The sequence below is a fragment of the Herpailurus yagouaroundi genome, unplaced genomic scaffold (assembly GCF_014898765.1).
Source record: "Herpailurus yagouaroundi ecotype Mexico unplaced genomic scaffold, PumYag 202, whole genome shotgun sequence".
Taxonomy (NCBI): Eukaryota; Metazoa; Chordata; class Mammalia; order Carnivora; family Felidae; genus Herpailurus; species Herpailurus yagouaroundi.
This window is the reverse complement of record NW_024412433.1, coordinates 15,774,649-15,792,321: the sequence shown is the minus strand read 5'-3', so window position 1 is coordinate 15,792,321 and position 17,673 is coordinate 15,774,649. Positions and strand designations below refer to the sequence as shown.

Here is a 17,673-nt window from a genome sequence, read left to right as displayed (position 1 = left end):
AGAGGGAGACACAGAATCAGAAACAGGCTCCAGGCTCTGAGCCATCAGCCCAGAGCCCGACGCGGGGCTCAAACCCACGGACCGCGAGATCGTGACCTGGCTGAAGTCGGGCGCTTAACCGACTGCGCCACCCAGGCGCCCCATGTAACTGTTTTCTTTTAAAGCAAGGTTTTAAGCTGAAATTTCTCCCAGCCTGATATGGTTTGTTTATTTTTCTCCCTAAGAGAATTTATGTTTGATGATTTATTGAAAGTGTCCCAACAGAAAAAAAACTGGTTTTCATTAGTTAGAAGCAACGAGTAGCACCCTGAACAATGCAAGAGGAATTTTATGCTTTTACATTTCAAAATTTCCGCGAGCTGGTTAGTCCGTGGAGCCTAGGGCTTTGATCAATTTACCAACAAATGATATGTCGCCAGTCTGCTAAGGCTGTTTGTTACTCCTCAGGTACTTTACATAGTATACATGAAAAGATATAAATATGCATTAAAAAACAACCTGCCAGCAATGCAATTCATATATAGTAGTTTGCAAATTCTAAAAGGGTTGTGTGCCAAGAGATCGCTTGGGTCTCAGAATGTGTTACCCGTATAAAGTGACGAGATTTTCAGCAGAGCCCAGGAAGCAATTTGATTCATCATGAGGTGAAATACTATCAATAGATTCACTGAGTTCCAGAATCTCTTGGGAAGCCCCGACTGTGCAGGGCTCTCCAACACTCCATGGGGCTGGGGCAGGTGGGGGTTTAGGGAGGTGGGGTGGGAACTGGTGGTTTCCATGGCAGCAAGAACTGGGCGGGGGGAGGGGGGGTGGGCGGTGCCCTGAGGGTGACAGAAAGGTGGGAAACTGCCCAAGTCTGAGTTCTAGAGCCTCAGTTTCCATGTTCTGCCAATTCCTGGATATCTGAGTTAGGCCTCTTTGGGCCACAAGTAATAGAAATGGGGAACTTGAGACCAGGGGTTCGAGGGTAGCGCGGGAAGAGCCTCCCAAAGACTGAAGCAGGCACCATAGAACCGACTTGGGGGTGGTCTGCTCCCCTCGCCTGCTCCCTGCACATCTGCTACATTTCTTCCTCACGCGGTACAGGCTCTGGTTTCTAAATTTTCTTCTCTTTCGTTCAGCAGATGCCGACTGGGGTCTGGCAATTGCCAGAGAGGAAGCATTTGGGGAGCTCAAATTAGGTCAAGTGTCCAGCCCAAGGCCAGCTCACTCTGGCTTGGTTTGGGAGGGGGAGGGAGGGGATGGGGGAGCAGGGGAGGGGACCTAGGGCTCCAACATGACCGCCAACCTCCTCTCCTGTTCCTCTTCCTTCCCGCAGGGGAGCCAGCCTGTGGAGGGGAAGAGAACTCCCCCCAGAAGAGCCACGTCCGATGGCAGATCCTGCAAAAAGTATCCAATACATTTTGTAATTTGGGGGAAAATCACGTAAAATGGAGGTAAAAACCACTTGCCTCTCAAGGTCGTAGAGTTTACATGCAACAATTTTGAAAATGCGTTGTAAATTCTAAGAGCTCTAAAAACGGCGAGATTTTACTCTTAGTCTAGGTCAGTAGTCATTGAAGGAGGATTTATGGAGCGCTTAGTTCATGCGGGGGATACTTTCCAATATAGACACAAAGAGTAAAAGACAAACCCTGGGACTAGAACGTAATGTAGTAATAGAAGAAATTTTGGAGTCACACAGACCTGCACCGAATCCTCCTGCCACTTACACTTGGGGGCTTTGGACACGTTTCCTCTTTCTGAGCCTCCATTTTCTCATCTGTAAAGTGGGAGTGATACTCCTTATCACAGCCTACACGGCCCTACGGGATCCAGCCTCTGCTCACCCCTCCCCAGTCAGTCCCTGCCCTCAAGCCTCTCCCACCTTGCTGGCCTCTGGTGGTTCCTCCAACTGGCTGAACTTGGGCCTGCCTCAGGGCCTTTCCAGCCACCGTTTCCTCTGTCTGGAATGCTCTTTCTCCTGATCTGGGTAGGGCAACGCTCCTTCCTTTCCTTCACTCTACACAAATATCCCTTCCTAAATATGTCTCCCCCCTCCCGGCACCGTGTTCCTTACCCTAAAACTACGTATTTACTTGATAGTTATTAGCTGTGTCCCCCCTAAAATATAAGTTCCATGATCCAAGGGTACTGGGGTGTTTTTGAACTTCTGTGGCCCCGAGCCTAGAACAGTACCTGATATTAGTAAATGGACATAATGTCACACAGGGAGAGCCCCATGTGACAACAGAGGAAGAAGAGACTGGAGTGACACTCCCACAAGCCAAGGACCATGGAGGAAAACCTCCTTTACTGAGAGGATTTTCTACTGCTCTGAGAACACCTCCCACCCCCCCACACCCCCCACACCCCCCCGCCCCAGTTCACCTTGGGTTGGATGGGTTTTCCAGACCGGGTTTGGTCCCTTTACCTACCTCCAAGGTAGTCCTGTGGCTTCCACAGTTACTCTAGGACCAGAATCAGCTGCCTGATACCTTGAACCCTGGACCAGAGCTGCCTGAACGTGACATTCAAATCAGGAATAGCATTGTTTGGAAGCACCCCAAGTGTTCTGCAGTAGATGACTGGTAAGATAAATTGTAGTGTCTCTTCCACTGATAGGGAACAATCTCCAATTATATCATAAGTGAGAAAAGCAAGACAGAGAACATTATGTAAAGAATGTTACCATTTGTATATTAAAAAAAAAAAAAAAAAACACCAAACAGTAGATTCACATTTGCTTGTCTATGCAATTAAATAAAATTCCACTTGAAAAAGTCTTAAAAATGAGTATTATTGGGGCGCCTGGGTGGCTCAGTCATGACTTGGGCTCAGGTCATGATCTCACGGGTCGTGAGTTCGAGCCCCACGTTGGGCTCACTGCTATCAGCACAGAGCCTGCTTCGGATCCTCTGTCCCTCTCTCTCTCTCTCTCTCTCTCTCTGCCCCTCCCCTGCTGTGCTCTCTCAAAAAATAAACACTTTTTAAAAATCGGAATTATCGAAATGGCACTGAAATGAATCTCCACATCCCTAGCTGCTGCTGTCTGCCTCCACGTACCATTCATCCAATAGCCAGCCTCCCAAGTCATTGTCTGGAAACACTGCTTTCCTCAGGTTCTTCATTTGCTTTTCAGTGGCTTCTCATTACCTCAAACATACACCACCAACTTTATAATCTGCCATTCAGGGCCCCCTGCGTACAGACACAATTTATCTCTCCCGTGTAACTCCACCACACAATCCAGGGACTCTCCCCTCCAACCAACACCAAGGGCTCACTGACCCCGGACACGGCAGCCATTTCTATGTGACTGAGGGGTTTTGACAAGAATGAGTGCTGAATTTTGTCACATGACTTTTCTGCATGTGTCGAAATGAGCCTATATTGGTTTCTCAGGGCTCCCGGGACAAAGTGCCCCAAACTGGGTGGCTTGAAGGAGTAGGCTTTGTTAAGTCACGGTTGTGGAGGCTGGATGCCTGAGATCTGGGTGTCAGCAGGACCACGCCCCTTCTGAAACCCCTTTGGGGAGGCCTTCCTTGCCTCTCACTAGTTTCTGGTGGGTTGTCAGTGATCTTCCGTCTTCCTTCCAGCCGTGTAGCCCCAAGTTTCTGCTTTCATCAGCAATGGCGGTCTCCCTGTGTGTCTGTCTTCACGCAGCAGTCTTCTTAGAAGCACACGAGTCCGATGGATCGGGACCCACCTACTCCAGTAGGACCTCATCTTAACTAACTACACCTGCAGTGACTCTGTTTCCCACATAAGATCACATTCTGAGGTACGGGTGTTAGGACTTCAACATAGCTTTTGGGGGAGACACAACTCAACCCACATAAGAAATCCTATGACTTTTCTCCTTAGCGCTATTAATAGGATGGACAATACTGATGGATTTTCGTTGTTGTTGTTATTTAATTATACCTGTTAATGTTACAACTGGAACAAATTGCACTTAGCCGCAATACATTCTATTTTAAATGGACTGCTAGATTTTAGCTGTTGATATCTTAAGGTTTTGAACCCTATTCGCAAGTGAGAATATTCTGTTGTTTTCCTTTTAATGCTCCTTCAGTTTTGAGGTCGATATCATAATGGCTTTATAAAAGGAATATTGAAAAATTCTCTCTTCTGGAATAAGTAGTATTGAGATTATCCATTCTTGAAAGGTGGGGGTAGAATTTCCCTGTGAAGTTATCTAGGGTAAGTGCTTTTTATGGGGGAGAATTTGAACCCCTTTATCTAGTTCTGTGATGATTGCTCTGTTAGACATTGTTTACCGGGATCAATTTTTAGTGAGTTGTTTCTTTCTAAAAAAATTGTCTGGGGGCGCCTGGGTGGCTCAGTCGGTTAAGCGTCCGACTTCAGCTCAGGTCACGATCTCGCGGTCCGCAGGTTCGAGCCCCGCGTTGGGCTCTGGGCTGATGGCTCGGAGCCTGGAGCCTGTTTCCGATTCTGTGTCTCCCTCTCTCTCTGCCCCTCCCGCACTCATGTTCTGTCTCTCTCTGTCAAAATAGATAAATAAAAACATCAAAAAATTGTCTATTTCGCCTACATTTTCAGATTTGTTTGCATTGGGCCATGTGAAGTACCTTCTAAGGACTTTCCAAATTTCCTCTGCTTTTAATGATTATTTTTCCTTAGCATTTCTAATTTTGAGCTTTCATGGTTTTTTCCTTTTATTCTTTCTTTGTTAGGCTAATGGTGTTTCAATTTTGTTGATTTTTTCCCAAAGATTCAATTTTTGGATTTATCAGTTTCATTGTTTTTCTGTTTTCTAACTTAATGACTTTTGCTTTCAATTGTCTTTTAAACATTTTTTTTTTTACCATTTCTTTATTTCTGAGAGAGAGACAGAGACAGAGCATAAGTGGGGGAGGGGCAGAGAGAGGGAGACACAGAATCCAAAGCAGGTTCCAGGCTCTGAGCTGTCAGCACAGAGCCCAACACGGGGCTCAAACCCACAAACCGCGAGATCATGACCCAAGCAGGTGTCAGATGCTTAAGTGACTGAGCCACATAGGCACTCCTCAGTTGTCTTTTTTTTTTTTTATTGTTTTTGTTTGTTTACTTACTTAGAGAGAGCGAGCAGGGCTGGGGCAGAGAATGGGAGAGAGAGAGAGAGAGAGAGAGTTCCTCTCCCCATTGCCATTGTGAGGCTCGAACTCACAAACTATGAGATCATGACCTGAGCTGAAATCCAGAGTCAGATGCTTAACTGACTGAGCCACCCAGGCACCCCTCTGCTTTCAATTGTTTTAAGGCATCTGTAACTTTGGCACATTTGTGAGGTAATTCTAATCCCATATTTGAGAATTACAGCTGTGGTATATGTAGTTTTTCACTAGTAATCGGTCTTCGGATAGCCTATGTTTTTCACTACACCAGTTTCCTATTATTGCACATTTTTTTGTGTACGTGTATCTTATTTCTGCAACAGATGGACGCTGTTTGAGGCCAAGGCTATGTATCATATTTGTTAGGGATGATAAAGACTGATATGGCAGTTATGGAGTTAGAAAATTAACATAGATGTGAAGAACCTATAGTGGGAAGCTTCCAAAATGGAGGTCCTGGTAATCCCTACACCCTACCATTCACACTTTTGTCTTATCCCCTCTCTCCTTGAATGTGGGCTGGACCTAGTGACTTGCTTCTAATAAGTAGAATATGATAGAATATTGGTGTACGACCTCCAATATCTGATTATAAAAGATGGCTACTTTGTCTTCTCTGATTCTCTCAGAAGGAAGGAAGGGAGCTGGTGGGTGGGCTGTGAGCTGTCCCATGGAGAGACCCGTATGGCAAGGAAGAGAGGGTGGCCCCCGGCCAATAGCCCACAAAGAATGGAAATCTACCAGCCACCACTTCAGTGATTTTGGAAGCTGATCTACCTTCAGGTGAGCCTTGAGGTGACTGCAACCTTGTGAGAAACCCAGAGCCAGAGGACCCAGTTAAGATATTCCTTGGATTCCTGACCCACAGAAACTTCATGATAATAAATGTTGTTTTAAGCCACTATTTGTGGGACAATTTGTTATGCAGCTGTGGATGACCAATATACAATCCCAACCCTGGCCACCTGTCTTGATCTAAGAAATACTGCCAAGTTGAAAACTGAATGGTCTAGTTGCCATTTGGAAATGACCTGCTCTGTAGAGAGAGAACTCTAAAAGAATTTAAAATGCAATAATGCAATCATTACGAAAGTTTTTCATTTAAAAGGCATTTTAACACCATGTTCTTCTAATTTTTTTTTAATTTTTTTTAATGTTTATTATGTTTTAGAGAAAGAGAGAGACAGCAGGGAAGGGGCAGAGAGAGGGAGACACAGAATCTGAAACAGGCTCCAGGCTCTGAGCTGTCAGCACAGAGCCCGATGAGGGGCTCGAACTCACAGACCAAGAGATCATGACCTGAGCTATAGTCGGACACTTAACCAACTGAGCCACCTGGGCGCCCCACTCATTTTGATTCAATAAAGATATGACAGTTTTCCCTTCGAATTTACTTATTTTTAGTGCTTTCTTTTTTTTAAAAAAATTGTTATCTGCCCATGAGTATTTAGAATGTGTCAAATCAAAGACAGACTGCCTAGATAAAATCGAGCAGGTCATGGGTTGAATTATAACATAGATTTATATTGCACGACATTTAAATCAACATTGGTTCGATTTCCATCCACCAAAAAAATCTGTCCTCTCTTCTTTCACAGAAATATAGTCGGGGCGCCTGGGTGGCGCAGTCGGTTAAGCGTCCGACTTCAGCCAGGTCACGATCTCGCGGTCCGTGAGTTCGAGCCCCGCGTCGGGCTCTGGGCTGATGGCTCAGAGCCTGGAGCCTGTTTCCGATTCTGTGTCTCCCTCTCTCTCTGCCCCTCCCCCGTTCATGCTCTGTCTCTCTCTATCCCAAAAATAAATAAACGTTGAAAAAAAAATTAAAAAAAAAAATTAAAAAAAATAAATAAATAAATATAGTCTAAGCGGGACATAAGCTGCCCTCTAAAGATGACATTTCCAAGCCTGTCTCGGGCCATGTACCGATGTTCTTACTGATGCAACATAGACTGCTGTTTAGGACATTCACTGGATTTCAGACGTGCCCATAACCCAGCTGCAATCATGCAGAGGAGGACAGTGACCTTCGGCTTGGTCCCACGGGGTAGTGAAGCAATAAGATGAAAAGAACCTGAGTTACTGTGTAGCATCATGAAGCAGAACTTCCCACACCCAGACCTCTCACCTGGGAACTGTTACATGAAAGGGAAATCAAATAGCTGTGCTCTTTAAGCCACTGGATTTTGGGGTCTCTTTTTTACAGCAGTTTAACCTTCGCTCTAATGAATACATCCATCATCGTTCCTTTACAATATGTCACTTGGCAATTATTATATACACAACGAAGCAAAGTACAAATACCTTGACTTCTGCCCCGGGCCAGGGGTGGGGCGGGGAGAAACAGCAAAAATTCTTCCCCCAGGCATGACTAGTGCTAAACTGTCCAAAAAGCTACAGGTTATTTTTCCTGCATCCAATTTATTTACTTATACGCATGACTTCAGGCTACCCTGTAACTTCTCCACTAGATGTTATGTTGGCACAGTCCTTCAGTTTACCACTTCGCTTCTCGAAGATGGTGATTTTTGTTAGATTGGTTGGGAAATTTATTGTCAGGACATCAGCCTGTGCTTAGAAGACAGGATCTGGGGAAGCATACGGATCCCTGCCAGAGGTCACCAGCTTTTCAGTGTCACTCGAGACGTTCGGGGCCCAATCCTCCTGAAGATTCCTGCCTAAATTGAATGTTTCTGGCACATGCAAGGCTATGTCACCCGGTCGCCTTCTAAAGCTTTTTCGCAGTAGCCTTGTAAGACAGGAGGCGCGGGTTATTCTTCTATCACAGGGAAAGACTGAGGCACACGGTGACATCACAAGTCACCGGAAGCCAGAGCCAGCACATGGCCCTCCAAGGAGGTAAAGTAGACTGTGTGAATGTACAATTCTTTGGCTTTATGCTACAGGGGTTGTGCTTGCCTGGCTTCTTTTTTCTGCGTGAGAGGAAAGGAAAACTAAAGCATTAAATTGCAGAGATACATCACTCCAGTGTCTTCATGGGAAAACCCGTTCCTTTAAACATATAAAAACAACAGGTCACAGACGACTCCAACTTTAGCCTTTAAAACTAAACTATAGGCTTTGGGCCCAGTGGCTGTAAAATGACAGCAACGTTGGGGAGAGGGACCTTCTGCTTCCGGGACCGGACGTCTCCACCTGCTTGTGACAGCAGCCCTGTGCGCCTTCTGTAAGTTAAGTATCTCCCAAATTTCACTGCTTTCTCTGCCACCTTGATCTTGCTCTCCATCAGGCTGGGGAAGGAGAGCAGAAACCAAGGCATGAGGGAGACCAAATCCTCCTTGGACGCTGCGTCCCAAAGGCTTCCCGATCTAAAAGGACAACTGGAGGAATGGGAAAGTGGCAGGTGTTTGTTCATAGTCATTTGTGCAACCAAATACTAGGAAGGCTTTGCATGGCTACCAGGGGGCACGGGGCCTGAGGCTGTAAACGGACGCAGGACTAGGATTGCGCTTTTGTTGCAGACTGAGCTGCTGGGCCTAATTGACCTCACTCCATGTGAGGAAGTGCAGAGGCCCGGGCCGCGGGGGCGGGGGGGGGGGGGGATCTCTGAGCTTCTAGGAGATTCTAGCAAAAGGAAGACAAACCAAGGCCACCTGCAGGACATTTCCTTTGCTTCTCTCCTGCTGGGATCCTTCAAGCAGGCCTGGCTTCAGCTGCAGCGAGATGTCAAATCCTCCTCCCAGCCCTACACCTTGATCCCTCAGGGTCTAAAGGTCACGAAAGATCTCCTTCCGTCTCTCCAGCGCTCTTGCCTAAATTAGAGGCAGAGCAGAAAAAAGGAGAAGGGAGAGGCAGCAGCATCTTTCTCAACGCAGAAAACCGAGAAAGAACAGGCTTTCCTCCACACCCCTCTGAAGGTGCTCATGAACCGACTGCCAAATCACAAGAGCAGGAGCAAGGACTCGGAGGATGATTCAGGGTGTGCTTTCAACTCCCTCCGTTCTTGAGCAAGGTCGAGGAGGTCGGGCTTCGGGGAGACGTTGCATCGGTTTGGGAAGAACTTGGGCACCTTCCTGAGGGGGCCCATTCTTGCGCGAAGCAGGCAAAGAAAGGCACGAGTAGACGGCTGGGTGAGGGAGCTGGAAGGAAGTCCGACCTCACCTTGGGCTCAATAGTGAAAGTGGGGTCACTACGGGATCAGCCCGCGCATGGCAGGAAGGACCCGCTCAGGTCCGCACTGTGCTCGGCCGCTCCCATTAGGTGGCACGTCTGCACCGGCCCGAAGGGATTGGGGGTGCGGGGGCGCGAAGAGGGGTGCGGTTGAGACACCTGTGCGCCTCCGCCCAGGAGCGACCGGGCCGGACGCCGGGGACTGCCCGAGCCCGTCCGAGCCCGCCGGGAGGGAAAGGAGGGCGGGACGCGCCCCGCGCAAGGTGGAGGCAGCCACCTGGGCGCCCGCGCGCGGGGCGGCGCTAGGACCCGAGCGGCGCACCTGTTGGCCGGCGCCCCGGGCCCCGCCCGCCCTCCGTCCGGAGTGCCCGGCCAGGCTGGAGCGAGAGCGGCGGGGACAGTGCGAGCCGAGGGCATCGGCGTGGCGGCGGCGGCGGCGCGCGGCCCCGGGCTCACCATGGCCGAGCTGCTGCGGAGCCTGCAGGATTCCCAGCTCGTCGCTCGCTTCCAGCGCCGCTGCGGGCTCTTCCCGGCGCCGGAGGAAGGCCCCCCGGAGAACGGCGCGGACCCCGCGGAGGACGCGGCGCGGGCGCTGGGGCTCGGGCATCTGTCTGACGCCAACGGCAAGGGCGGCGGGGGGCCGGCCAACGGGCTGCGGAGAGTCTCGGCCCCGCAGGTAACCGCTGCCAGGTGTTCTCCGCGGTGGGGGAGGGGGCAGCCTGCGGACGTGCTGGGCCTGCAGACTCCGCGACGCGGGGACCCGCGAGCGCCATCCCAGGCGGCGACCCGGCTCCCGGCGCCGGGTATGGGGGGGGAGGGGGGGCCTCCGGTCACCAGGATGCCACCTCTAACGCGGCCAGGTCGCAGCCAGGTCTGTTCCGACATCAGATGCACCAGGAGCTTTAGATGCAGTCTAAAGACTTTCTGCCTTCGTTAAGTGAAATGTATGTTCGCGAATATCCTCCCAAATGTGTAAGAGTTACGTAATTGGAAAGAGGAGGGGAGATGTCCTTGACATTTTCACGAGAGGCTTCTCCGGAGAGAAATTCTGCGAACCCCCTAGCCCCCACCCCAGGGATTCAGGAGTTTCCTCCCATCCCCCCTTCCCTGGTCCACACCCAAGGGGCTCCGTGTGCCCTTCACTGCCCTGCATTTCCAGCTCGAAGGACAGAAGTTCAGGTTTAAATACCGCTCCTGGAGAGGTCCACAACCCCCACCCCCTACCAACAGGGGGTCCGAGACGCCACCCCTGCCCTGCCGAGTGGGTCTCTTATTAACTGGCACCAGGGACTTTTGACAGATGCTGTCAAGAAAAAAAAAAGGGCTCCCCGCGCTCCCCTCCAGGCTTTCGGAGAGTGTGGTTATACAACCCACTGCGGCTTCGGGGAGCCAGCGCAGTGCACAGAGACTCCGAGGCGGGAGGGACCACAGAAGCTGCAAATGCGGGGGCGGCGGGGGGGCTCTCTGCTGCGGTGACCTGCCCTGGGCACCCACAGAAGCTGCCCTTTCCCTGGGCGAGGTACAAGGTGCCAAGGAAAGAAGCAATGTATTTACAATTGCAACTACTTTCGGGGGCGGGGAGCCGGTTTGGTGACCGGAAGGTGGCATTTATTTATGAGTAGATTTCTAGATCTAGTAACTGAAGAAGAACCTGGCTTCCATGTGGGATGGGATATTGTGAGCATCGAATTACAAAACTTATTGGAGAGGGTGGGGGTGTATTCCATTCTAGAAAAATCCTCTATAATTTTCTTTTTCTTTTTAATTGTTTCTTCTCGGTCCCACATGACATCTAGTAACTTTTAATTTTTTTTAAGCTTATTTATTTTGAGAGAGACAGAGACAGAGTGGGAGGGGGAGCAGAGGGAGAGAGAAAGAATCCCAGGTAGGCTCTGTGCTGCCAGTACAGAGCCCAATGCAGGGCTAGAACTCACGACACCTGAGCTGAAACCAAGAGTCAGACATTTAACTGACTGAGCCACCCAGGCGCCCCAACATCTAGTAACTTTTAGATAAATTTGAGACCCACCCACCTTGCCTTTTGCCTTGTCTTAAAAACGGGACAGTCAGGAGAGAAGAACCGTCACGTACTGGAAATGTGGCACAGATTTTTCTATGCACGTACGCACACATGCCATTTACACACACAGGTGGGTGCACAGACTGCTTTTTGTTGCTCTCTCCCCACACGCTTCCCCTGTTTCTCGAATTCAGGAAGCTGAAGAAGTGTGCATTTTCCCACTAGTGCTTTTCAAACTGTTTGACACATTACCTTTGGTGAGGAAACTAAATTCTGGACAAGGTTCCTCTTGTGCTTTAAAAGCACTCGGATAAGCAGGGCGCCTGGGTGGCTCTGTCGGTTGAGGGTCCAATTTCAGCTCAGGTCATGATCTCACAGTTCATGAGTTCGAGCCCTGCGTCGGGCTCTGTGCTGACAGCTCAGAGCCTGGAGCCTGCTTCAGATTCTGTCTTCCTCTCTCTCTCTGCCCCTCCCCTGCTCAAGCTCTGTTCTGTCTCTCAAAGAATGAATAAACGTTAAAAAAAATTTTTTTAAGTGCAACAAGCAGATTTCTTACAGAGAATTGTCTTCTACTGGCTTAGAAAGCCGGGGCACTCAGCCACATAGTAGGGGTGTCCCCCTTCCCGTCCAACACATGACTTCACTTACGATAGATCATGAAATACTAAGAGGAAGCTAAAAGTTCATGGTAAGAGGTCATTGTGTTGAGGGGAAAAATACCCCACAAGAGCATTTGATACATTTGAGCATTTGAGAAGTTAATGAACGTTTTTAAAGATGAGTCTGTTTCAGGTGACTTGGGAAGATTACTATTTTGCAAATCCAGGGAGAGTTCCCAAAGGAAAATGATTGACACCTGCCCTGGGCAATTAATAGGACCTTCTGGGCAATTAATAGGACCTTCTGGGCAATTAATAGGACCTTAAAGGGGTGGTTGGAAAACTTCTCTCCAGCAGCTCTCCCCCCGCCCCCCACCCCCGGGAGGTTTGGCCTCGACCCAGCCCGTGGTCTGCCTCAGCTGCCTGTCCTTTCTCCAAACAGTCCCACTCATCTCTCAGCTTCAAAGGTCAGTTCAAGAGACACCTTTGCTCACCTTCCGATCTCACTCCCCCTCTTATAGGCTCTCTTTGTTTCCTGTGATTCTTCATTATAGCATGTATCACATTGTGCAAACATGCCTTTGTGTGGCTGATTATTGCCAGTCTCCAGCGCGTGATAAGCTCTCAGAATGCAGGAAACTTGCCTGGTGTGCTCATTATTTTCTTCACATGGGAGATCAGTGAATTTTGTGAATGTGAGTGCAGGCTGCAAAATTAAACCTGCCTTTTAAAAGCAAGAGAAGCAGATTTCTTGCAAAGACCTCTCTTTTTGCTTCGGCGAACAGAATGGTAGGGGTTGTCCCCTTCCCATCCCAAACACGACTGCACTCACTATAGATGATGAAAAAGGAAGAGAGAGCTAAAAATTCAAGATAAGATATGAAAGATTTTTTTTTAGTTGAAGACTAAATATTGAAAATCCGTTTTTCCCCACCAAGCCTAGAAGGCAGGCAGCTCTTGGACGCTGATTTAGGTCCTTCAAACAGTAGAGAAGTGTTTTCATCTGGGTGACTTTAGAATGCAACAAATCGACTTTTTCTCACCTCCCACATTTGCTGAATTTTTTAATTCTTAAAACAGGACAAATGTGGAAATGATTAAGGGCCTCCTTTACAAATTCTCCTGTAACACCATAGCACTGATTAGTTAAAGATTAACTACATCTTTTACAAACCGGGGCTGGGCCGGGTTTGCACAAAGCTGTCATTGACTAAGTCAGAGTGGACCTCAGAGATTTCCTGGTAGTCATGACTTTCACAGGCAGGTTCTGACTCCTAGAAGGTTAAATGCTTTATGGAGGACTTCCCAGGTGTCCACACAGTGAGACCTTTTGACTCCCGAGTCTAAACTTCTCTCCATGCACCTTCCAGGGAAAAACTCCAGGGTTTCATTTTATCTGTCTCATTGAGCAGGTGTGAGGTGTTGGGCTGGTTGGGAGCAGGGCAGAGGCTGGGTGGAAAGAGAACGCGTTGCTCTCAGTGTGCAAGGGTAACTGTAAGAGAACCTCCTTGGTAGTAGCCAAGATCAAGAGGCAGGGATCCTGGGACCGAGTAGAAGGGCAAATGCCTTTACAATTGTGGTGTGTTTTGGGTTTTTGGTGTTTTTTTTTTCCTGTGATAAAGCCAGCGTGGATATAACGGTATTTTGATTTTTTTTTTTTTTATCATCGCTGCTTACTCAACTCAGTTGCCTTCAGATGGACGGTGCAGTGCCGTTCCCCGTCACCCTGTTAGACCGGAGTGGTCTTTCCAAATTGTACCGTGCTCAATAAATACTTTTTGATAACTATTTGCGCAGACATCGTCTTACGGTTGGGTTGAGGCAGGGATCGAAGATACGTTGTTTACGGAAGTCTTTGTACTCCTATTTCCTTCTTGAAACCTTTGGGGCCCTCCAGGTGCGTCAATCCACGAAAACCCACCCTTGATTTTACTGGCTTGCGAACGTGCAAAGAACCATCTTAGGAATCAGGACACCTAGATCTGGCTCCGCCTCTGTGACTCAGGGAACTTCCCTGGGCCGCATCTGCAAACGGGCAAAATGGAACAGAACCGTGGGTTTCCACCTGTGGCTGGCCATTAGCGCCAATTAGAGGAGCTTTAAAAACAAGCAAAAAAAGCCCATGTCCGGGGGCCAGGTCAGAGGTGGAGGCCGAAGAAACTGGCAAACAGAGACGGGAGGCTCCAACTTCTCTTCTCCTGGGGCCGACCACCCTTAATGTGCTCAGGACGCGGATGGTGATGCTGGAGGCAGTGGTCGAAGTTGCTGCCACCTTTTGGCTGGGTTAAAACTCAACTGGCCAACGGGTCGAACTTCCCCTTTGGATGATCTTTGATGTTCCAGTTTGAAATGGTAAAAGCCCCTTTGAAAAGGAACCTTCGACCATTTTTTCCTAGTTACAGACATGGTTCAGATGAGAAACTTGGAAAAATACCAAGAAGTTAAATCCAAGCCCATTATACCACTGCCCAAAGATAATCATTCAGTAAATGTTCAATTTCATTCTTCGTAGCTCTGTGTTACTCCATAGCATGGTCAAAGTATAATTTAGCCTGTTGCTGGGCTTTTAGGCTGTGTCTGGTTTTTGCATTAAAAATAACATCTTTGTACAAGTACCTTTCCACATACCTTGACTGTCTTTTTTATTTAATTTAATTTTTTTTATTTTTAGAGAGCAAAGGAGGGAGAAGGGCAATGGGAGAGGAGAGGAGAGGAGAGAGAGAGAGAGAGAGAGAGAGAGAGAGAGAGGTAGTGAGAGGTCTTGATCCCAAGACCCTGGGAACATGACCTGAGCCAAAATTAAGAGTCAGATGCTCAATCAATTGAGATGCCCCAGTGCCCCTGTTTGATTGTCTTTTTAAATTGAGATGTCAGGGGCGCCTGGGTGGCGCAGTCGGTTAAGCGTCCGACTTCCGCCAGGTCACGATCTCGCGGTCCGTGAGTTCGAGCCCCGCGTCAGGCTCTGGGCTGATGGCTCGGAGCCTGGAGCCTGTTTCCGATTCTGTGTCTCCCTCTCTCTCTGCCCCTCCCACATTCACGCTCTGTCTCTCTCTGTCCCAAAAATAAATAAAAAATGTTGAAAAAAAAATTTAAATTGAGATGTCATTGACACATAATGTTCTATTAGTTACAGGTGCGCAACGGAATGATTCAATATTTGTAAATATTGTGAAATGATCACAGTAGGTCTAGTTAATATCCATCATCACGCGTAATTGCAGTGTTTCTTCTTGTGATGAGAACTTTTAAGATCTCTCTTAGCAACTTTCAGATATACATTATTAACTATAGTCACCATGCATTACATCCCCATGATTTATTTATTTTGTGACTTCGAGTTTGTATTTTGTGACCACCTTCGCCCATTTCACCCACCCCACCCCCACTGCCTCTGGCAACCACCAATCTGTTCTCTTTTCTATAAATTCAAGTTTTTTGTTTCATATTTCATGTGTAAATGAGATCATATGGTGTTTGTTTTTCTCTGACTTATTTTACTAAGATAATGCCCTGAAGTTCCATCCATATTCTCCAAAATGGCAAGATTTCCTTCTTTTTTATGGCCAAATATTTCAGTGTGTGTTTGTGTGTGGCACATTTTCTTTATTCATCCATCAATGGACACTCAAGTTATTTCCAAATCTCAGCTGTTATAAATAACGCTGAAATCTTTTGGAGTTAGTGTTGTTTTTTTTTTAATTTCTTTAATGTTCATTTATTTTTGAGAAAGACAGCGTGCGGCAGGGGATGAGCAGAGAGAGAGGGAGACACAGAATCCGCAGCAGGCTCCTGGCTCTGAGCTGTCAGCACAGAGCCTGACGCGGGGCTCGAACTCACAGACCGTGAGATCATGACCTGAGCCAAAGTCGGATGCTTAACTGACTGAGTCACCCGGGTGCCCCTGGAGTTAGTGGGGTTTTTTTCCTCAGATAAATACTTAGAAATAGAACTAGATCATGTTGTATTTGTGTTTTTAATTGTTTTTAAAGATTTTATTTTTAAGAGTCTCTACACCCAGCGAAGGGCTAGAACTCCTAACCCTGAGATCAAGAGTTGTGTGCTCTACTGACTGAGCCAGCCAGGCACCCCTATTTTTAATTTTTTGAGGAACACCCGTGTTGCTTCTGTAGTGGCTGCCCCAGTTTACATTCCTACCAGCAGTGCTCAAGGGTGCCCTTTGCTCCATATCCCTTCCAACACTTGTCATTTCTTGTCTTTTTGATAATGGCCTTTGTAACAGGTATGAGGTGGTATCTCCTAGTGGTTTTGGTTTGCATTTCCCTGATGACGAGTAGCGCTGAGCAGCTTTTCATGTGTCCGTTGGCCATCTGGATGTCTTCTTTAGAGAAGTGTCTTTTCAGTACCCTTCGATAGCTCAGCTGCTACAGCAGAGGACTGTAGAGGAAGATCTTTCGGATCTTCCGCCCAGTATGTGAAAAACAATCGTTACTGAGTTGTATGAGGTCTTTGTATATTTTGGATATTAATTTCCCTTCTCAGATACGTGATTTGCAAATGTTTTCTCCCATTTGACAGGTTGCCTTTTCATTTTGTTAATGGTTTCCTTTGCTATGCAGAAGTTTTTATTTTATTTTGTTTTGTTTTATTTAGTTTATATATTTGAGGGCAGGGGAGGGAGAGCAGGGTAGGGGAAGAGAGAGAATCCCAAGCAGGCTCCACACTGGAGCATGGGGCCCAGTGCAGGGCTCGATCTCACAAACTGTGAGATCATGACCTGAGCTGAAACCAAGAGTTAGACGCTTAACCCACGAGCCACCCAGGCGCCCCTGTGCAGAAGCTTTTTAATTTGATGTAGTGCCACTTGTTTATTTTTGCTTTGGTTGCTTTTGTTTTTGGTGTCAAATCCAAAAACGAAAGAAACCAAAAAAACATCACTGCCAAGACTGAGTTCAGTCTTTGATTATTTCCTTAATTTAAATTTCTGCATGTGGAACTGCCGGGGGGGGGGGGAAATACACATATAATGCCTTTCAACACCAGCTTGTCTCACAGAACAGGTGTTCTAAGATATGTAACGGTGAGTGTGGATTTTCTCACCCCCTCACCACTGTCAGGTATAAACACCCTCTTTAATCTTTGGAGAAAATAGGCCACCTTCTGCTTCTATCCCATATTTTCTTCCTTTATTTCTTGAGCAGCTACTGTGACTCTGGGGTGGTCCTCAGCCTTAAAGATACAAAGATAAATGAGATCTAGTTCCTGCCCTGGGAAAGCCACAAAGAAAACGGTGCGATGCAAAAAAAAATACCAGAATAGAATATGTAGGCTAATAATAATTGGGTACGAGTTGATAATAATAATAATAATAGGCTGATAATAACATAATAGGATACATATGTGGCCAGGGAGACCCTAGCAGGAGTGGCTCACCATCCCTGGGGAGGCCCATGAAGTCTTGATAGGGGCTAAAAGTGCAGTAGGGGGGCGCCTGGGGGGCGCAGTCGGTTAAGCGTCCGACTTCAGCCAGGTCACGATCTCGTGGTCTGTGAGTTCGAGCCCCGCGTCAGGCTCTGGGCTGATGGCTCAGAGCCTGGAGCCTGTTTCCGATTCTGTGTCTCCCTCTCTCTCTGCCCCTCCCCTGTTCATGCTCTGTCTCTCTCTGTCCCAAAAATAAATAAACGTTGAAAAAAAAAAATAAAAGTGCAGTAGGAATCAAACAGCTGAAAAGGTGAGAATTTCTTTTCTTCACCTGGAAATCTCAAATGATAAAACACTCAGACACGTTGTCATTCTTGGCGAAGAGCGACACGTTCAGCCTGGGTTGCCAGCAGGCAAGAGATTAAAGGGTGATTGAAACCCCAGGGGC

The 17,673-nt window shown here is 47.7% G+C and overlaps 1 protein-coding gene and 1 long non-coding RNA gene across 7 annotated transcripts in view; both read left to right on the top strand.

The window, feature by feature from the left end:
• Positions 1 to 821: 821 nt before the first annotated feature.
• LOC121014506 (uncharacterized) lies at positions 822 to 6,000 on the top strand. 4 transcript variants are annotated; one of them, XR_005783248.1, is made up of 5 exons: positions 822 to 1,181; positions 1,319 to 1,389; positions 2,425 to 2,570; positions 3,579 to 3,763; positions 5,729 to 6,000. It is a non-coding gene; the product is annotated as an uncharacterized LOC121014506 (long non-coding RNA). The 4 variants fall into 4 exon arrangements; XR_005783249.1 differs by lacking the exon at positions 822 to 1,181 and having other exon boundaries at positions 1,271 to 1,389; positions 2,455 to 2,570; XR_005783246.1 differs by lacking the exon at positions 822 to 1,181 and having other exon boundaries at positions 1,271 to 1,389.
• Positions 6,001 to 9,616: 3,616 nt separating this feature from the next.
• The window catches only part of SGPP2 (sphingosine-1-phosphate phosphatase 2), a 111,133-nt gene continuing 103,076 nt past the window's right edge, over positions 9,617 to 17,673 (top strand). The window contains exon 1 of one of the 3 annotated variants that reach the window (XM_040450888.1): positions 9,617 to 9,903. In XM_040450888.1, the coding sequence (XP_040306822.1) occupies positions 9,685 to 9,903 (219 nt within the window). In that variant the 5' untranslated portion in view covers positions 9,617 to 9,684. Of the gene's footprint in view, positions 9,904 to 10,053; positions 10,172 to 17,673 lie in introns of those variants that run through there. The other 2 variants (XM_040450890.1, XM_040450889.1) reach the window with 2 other exon arrangements.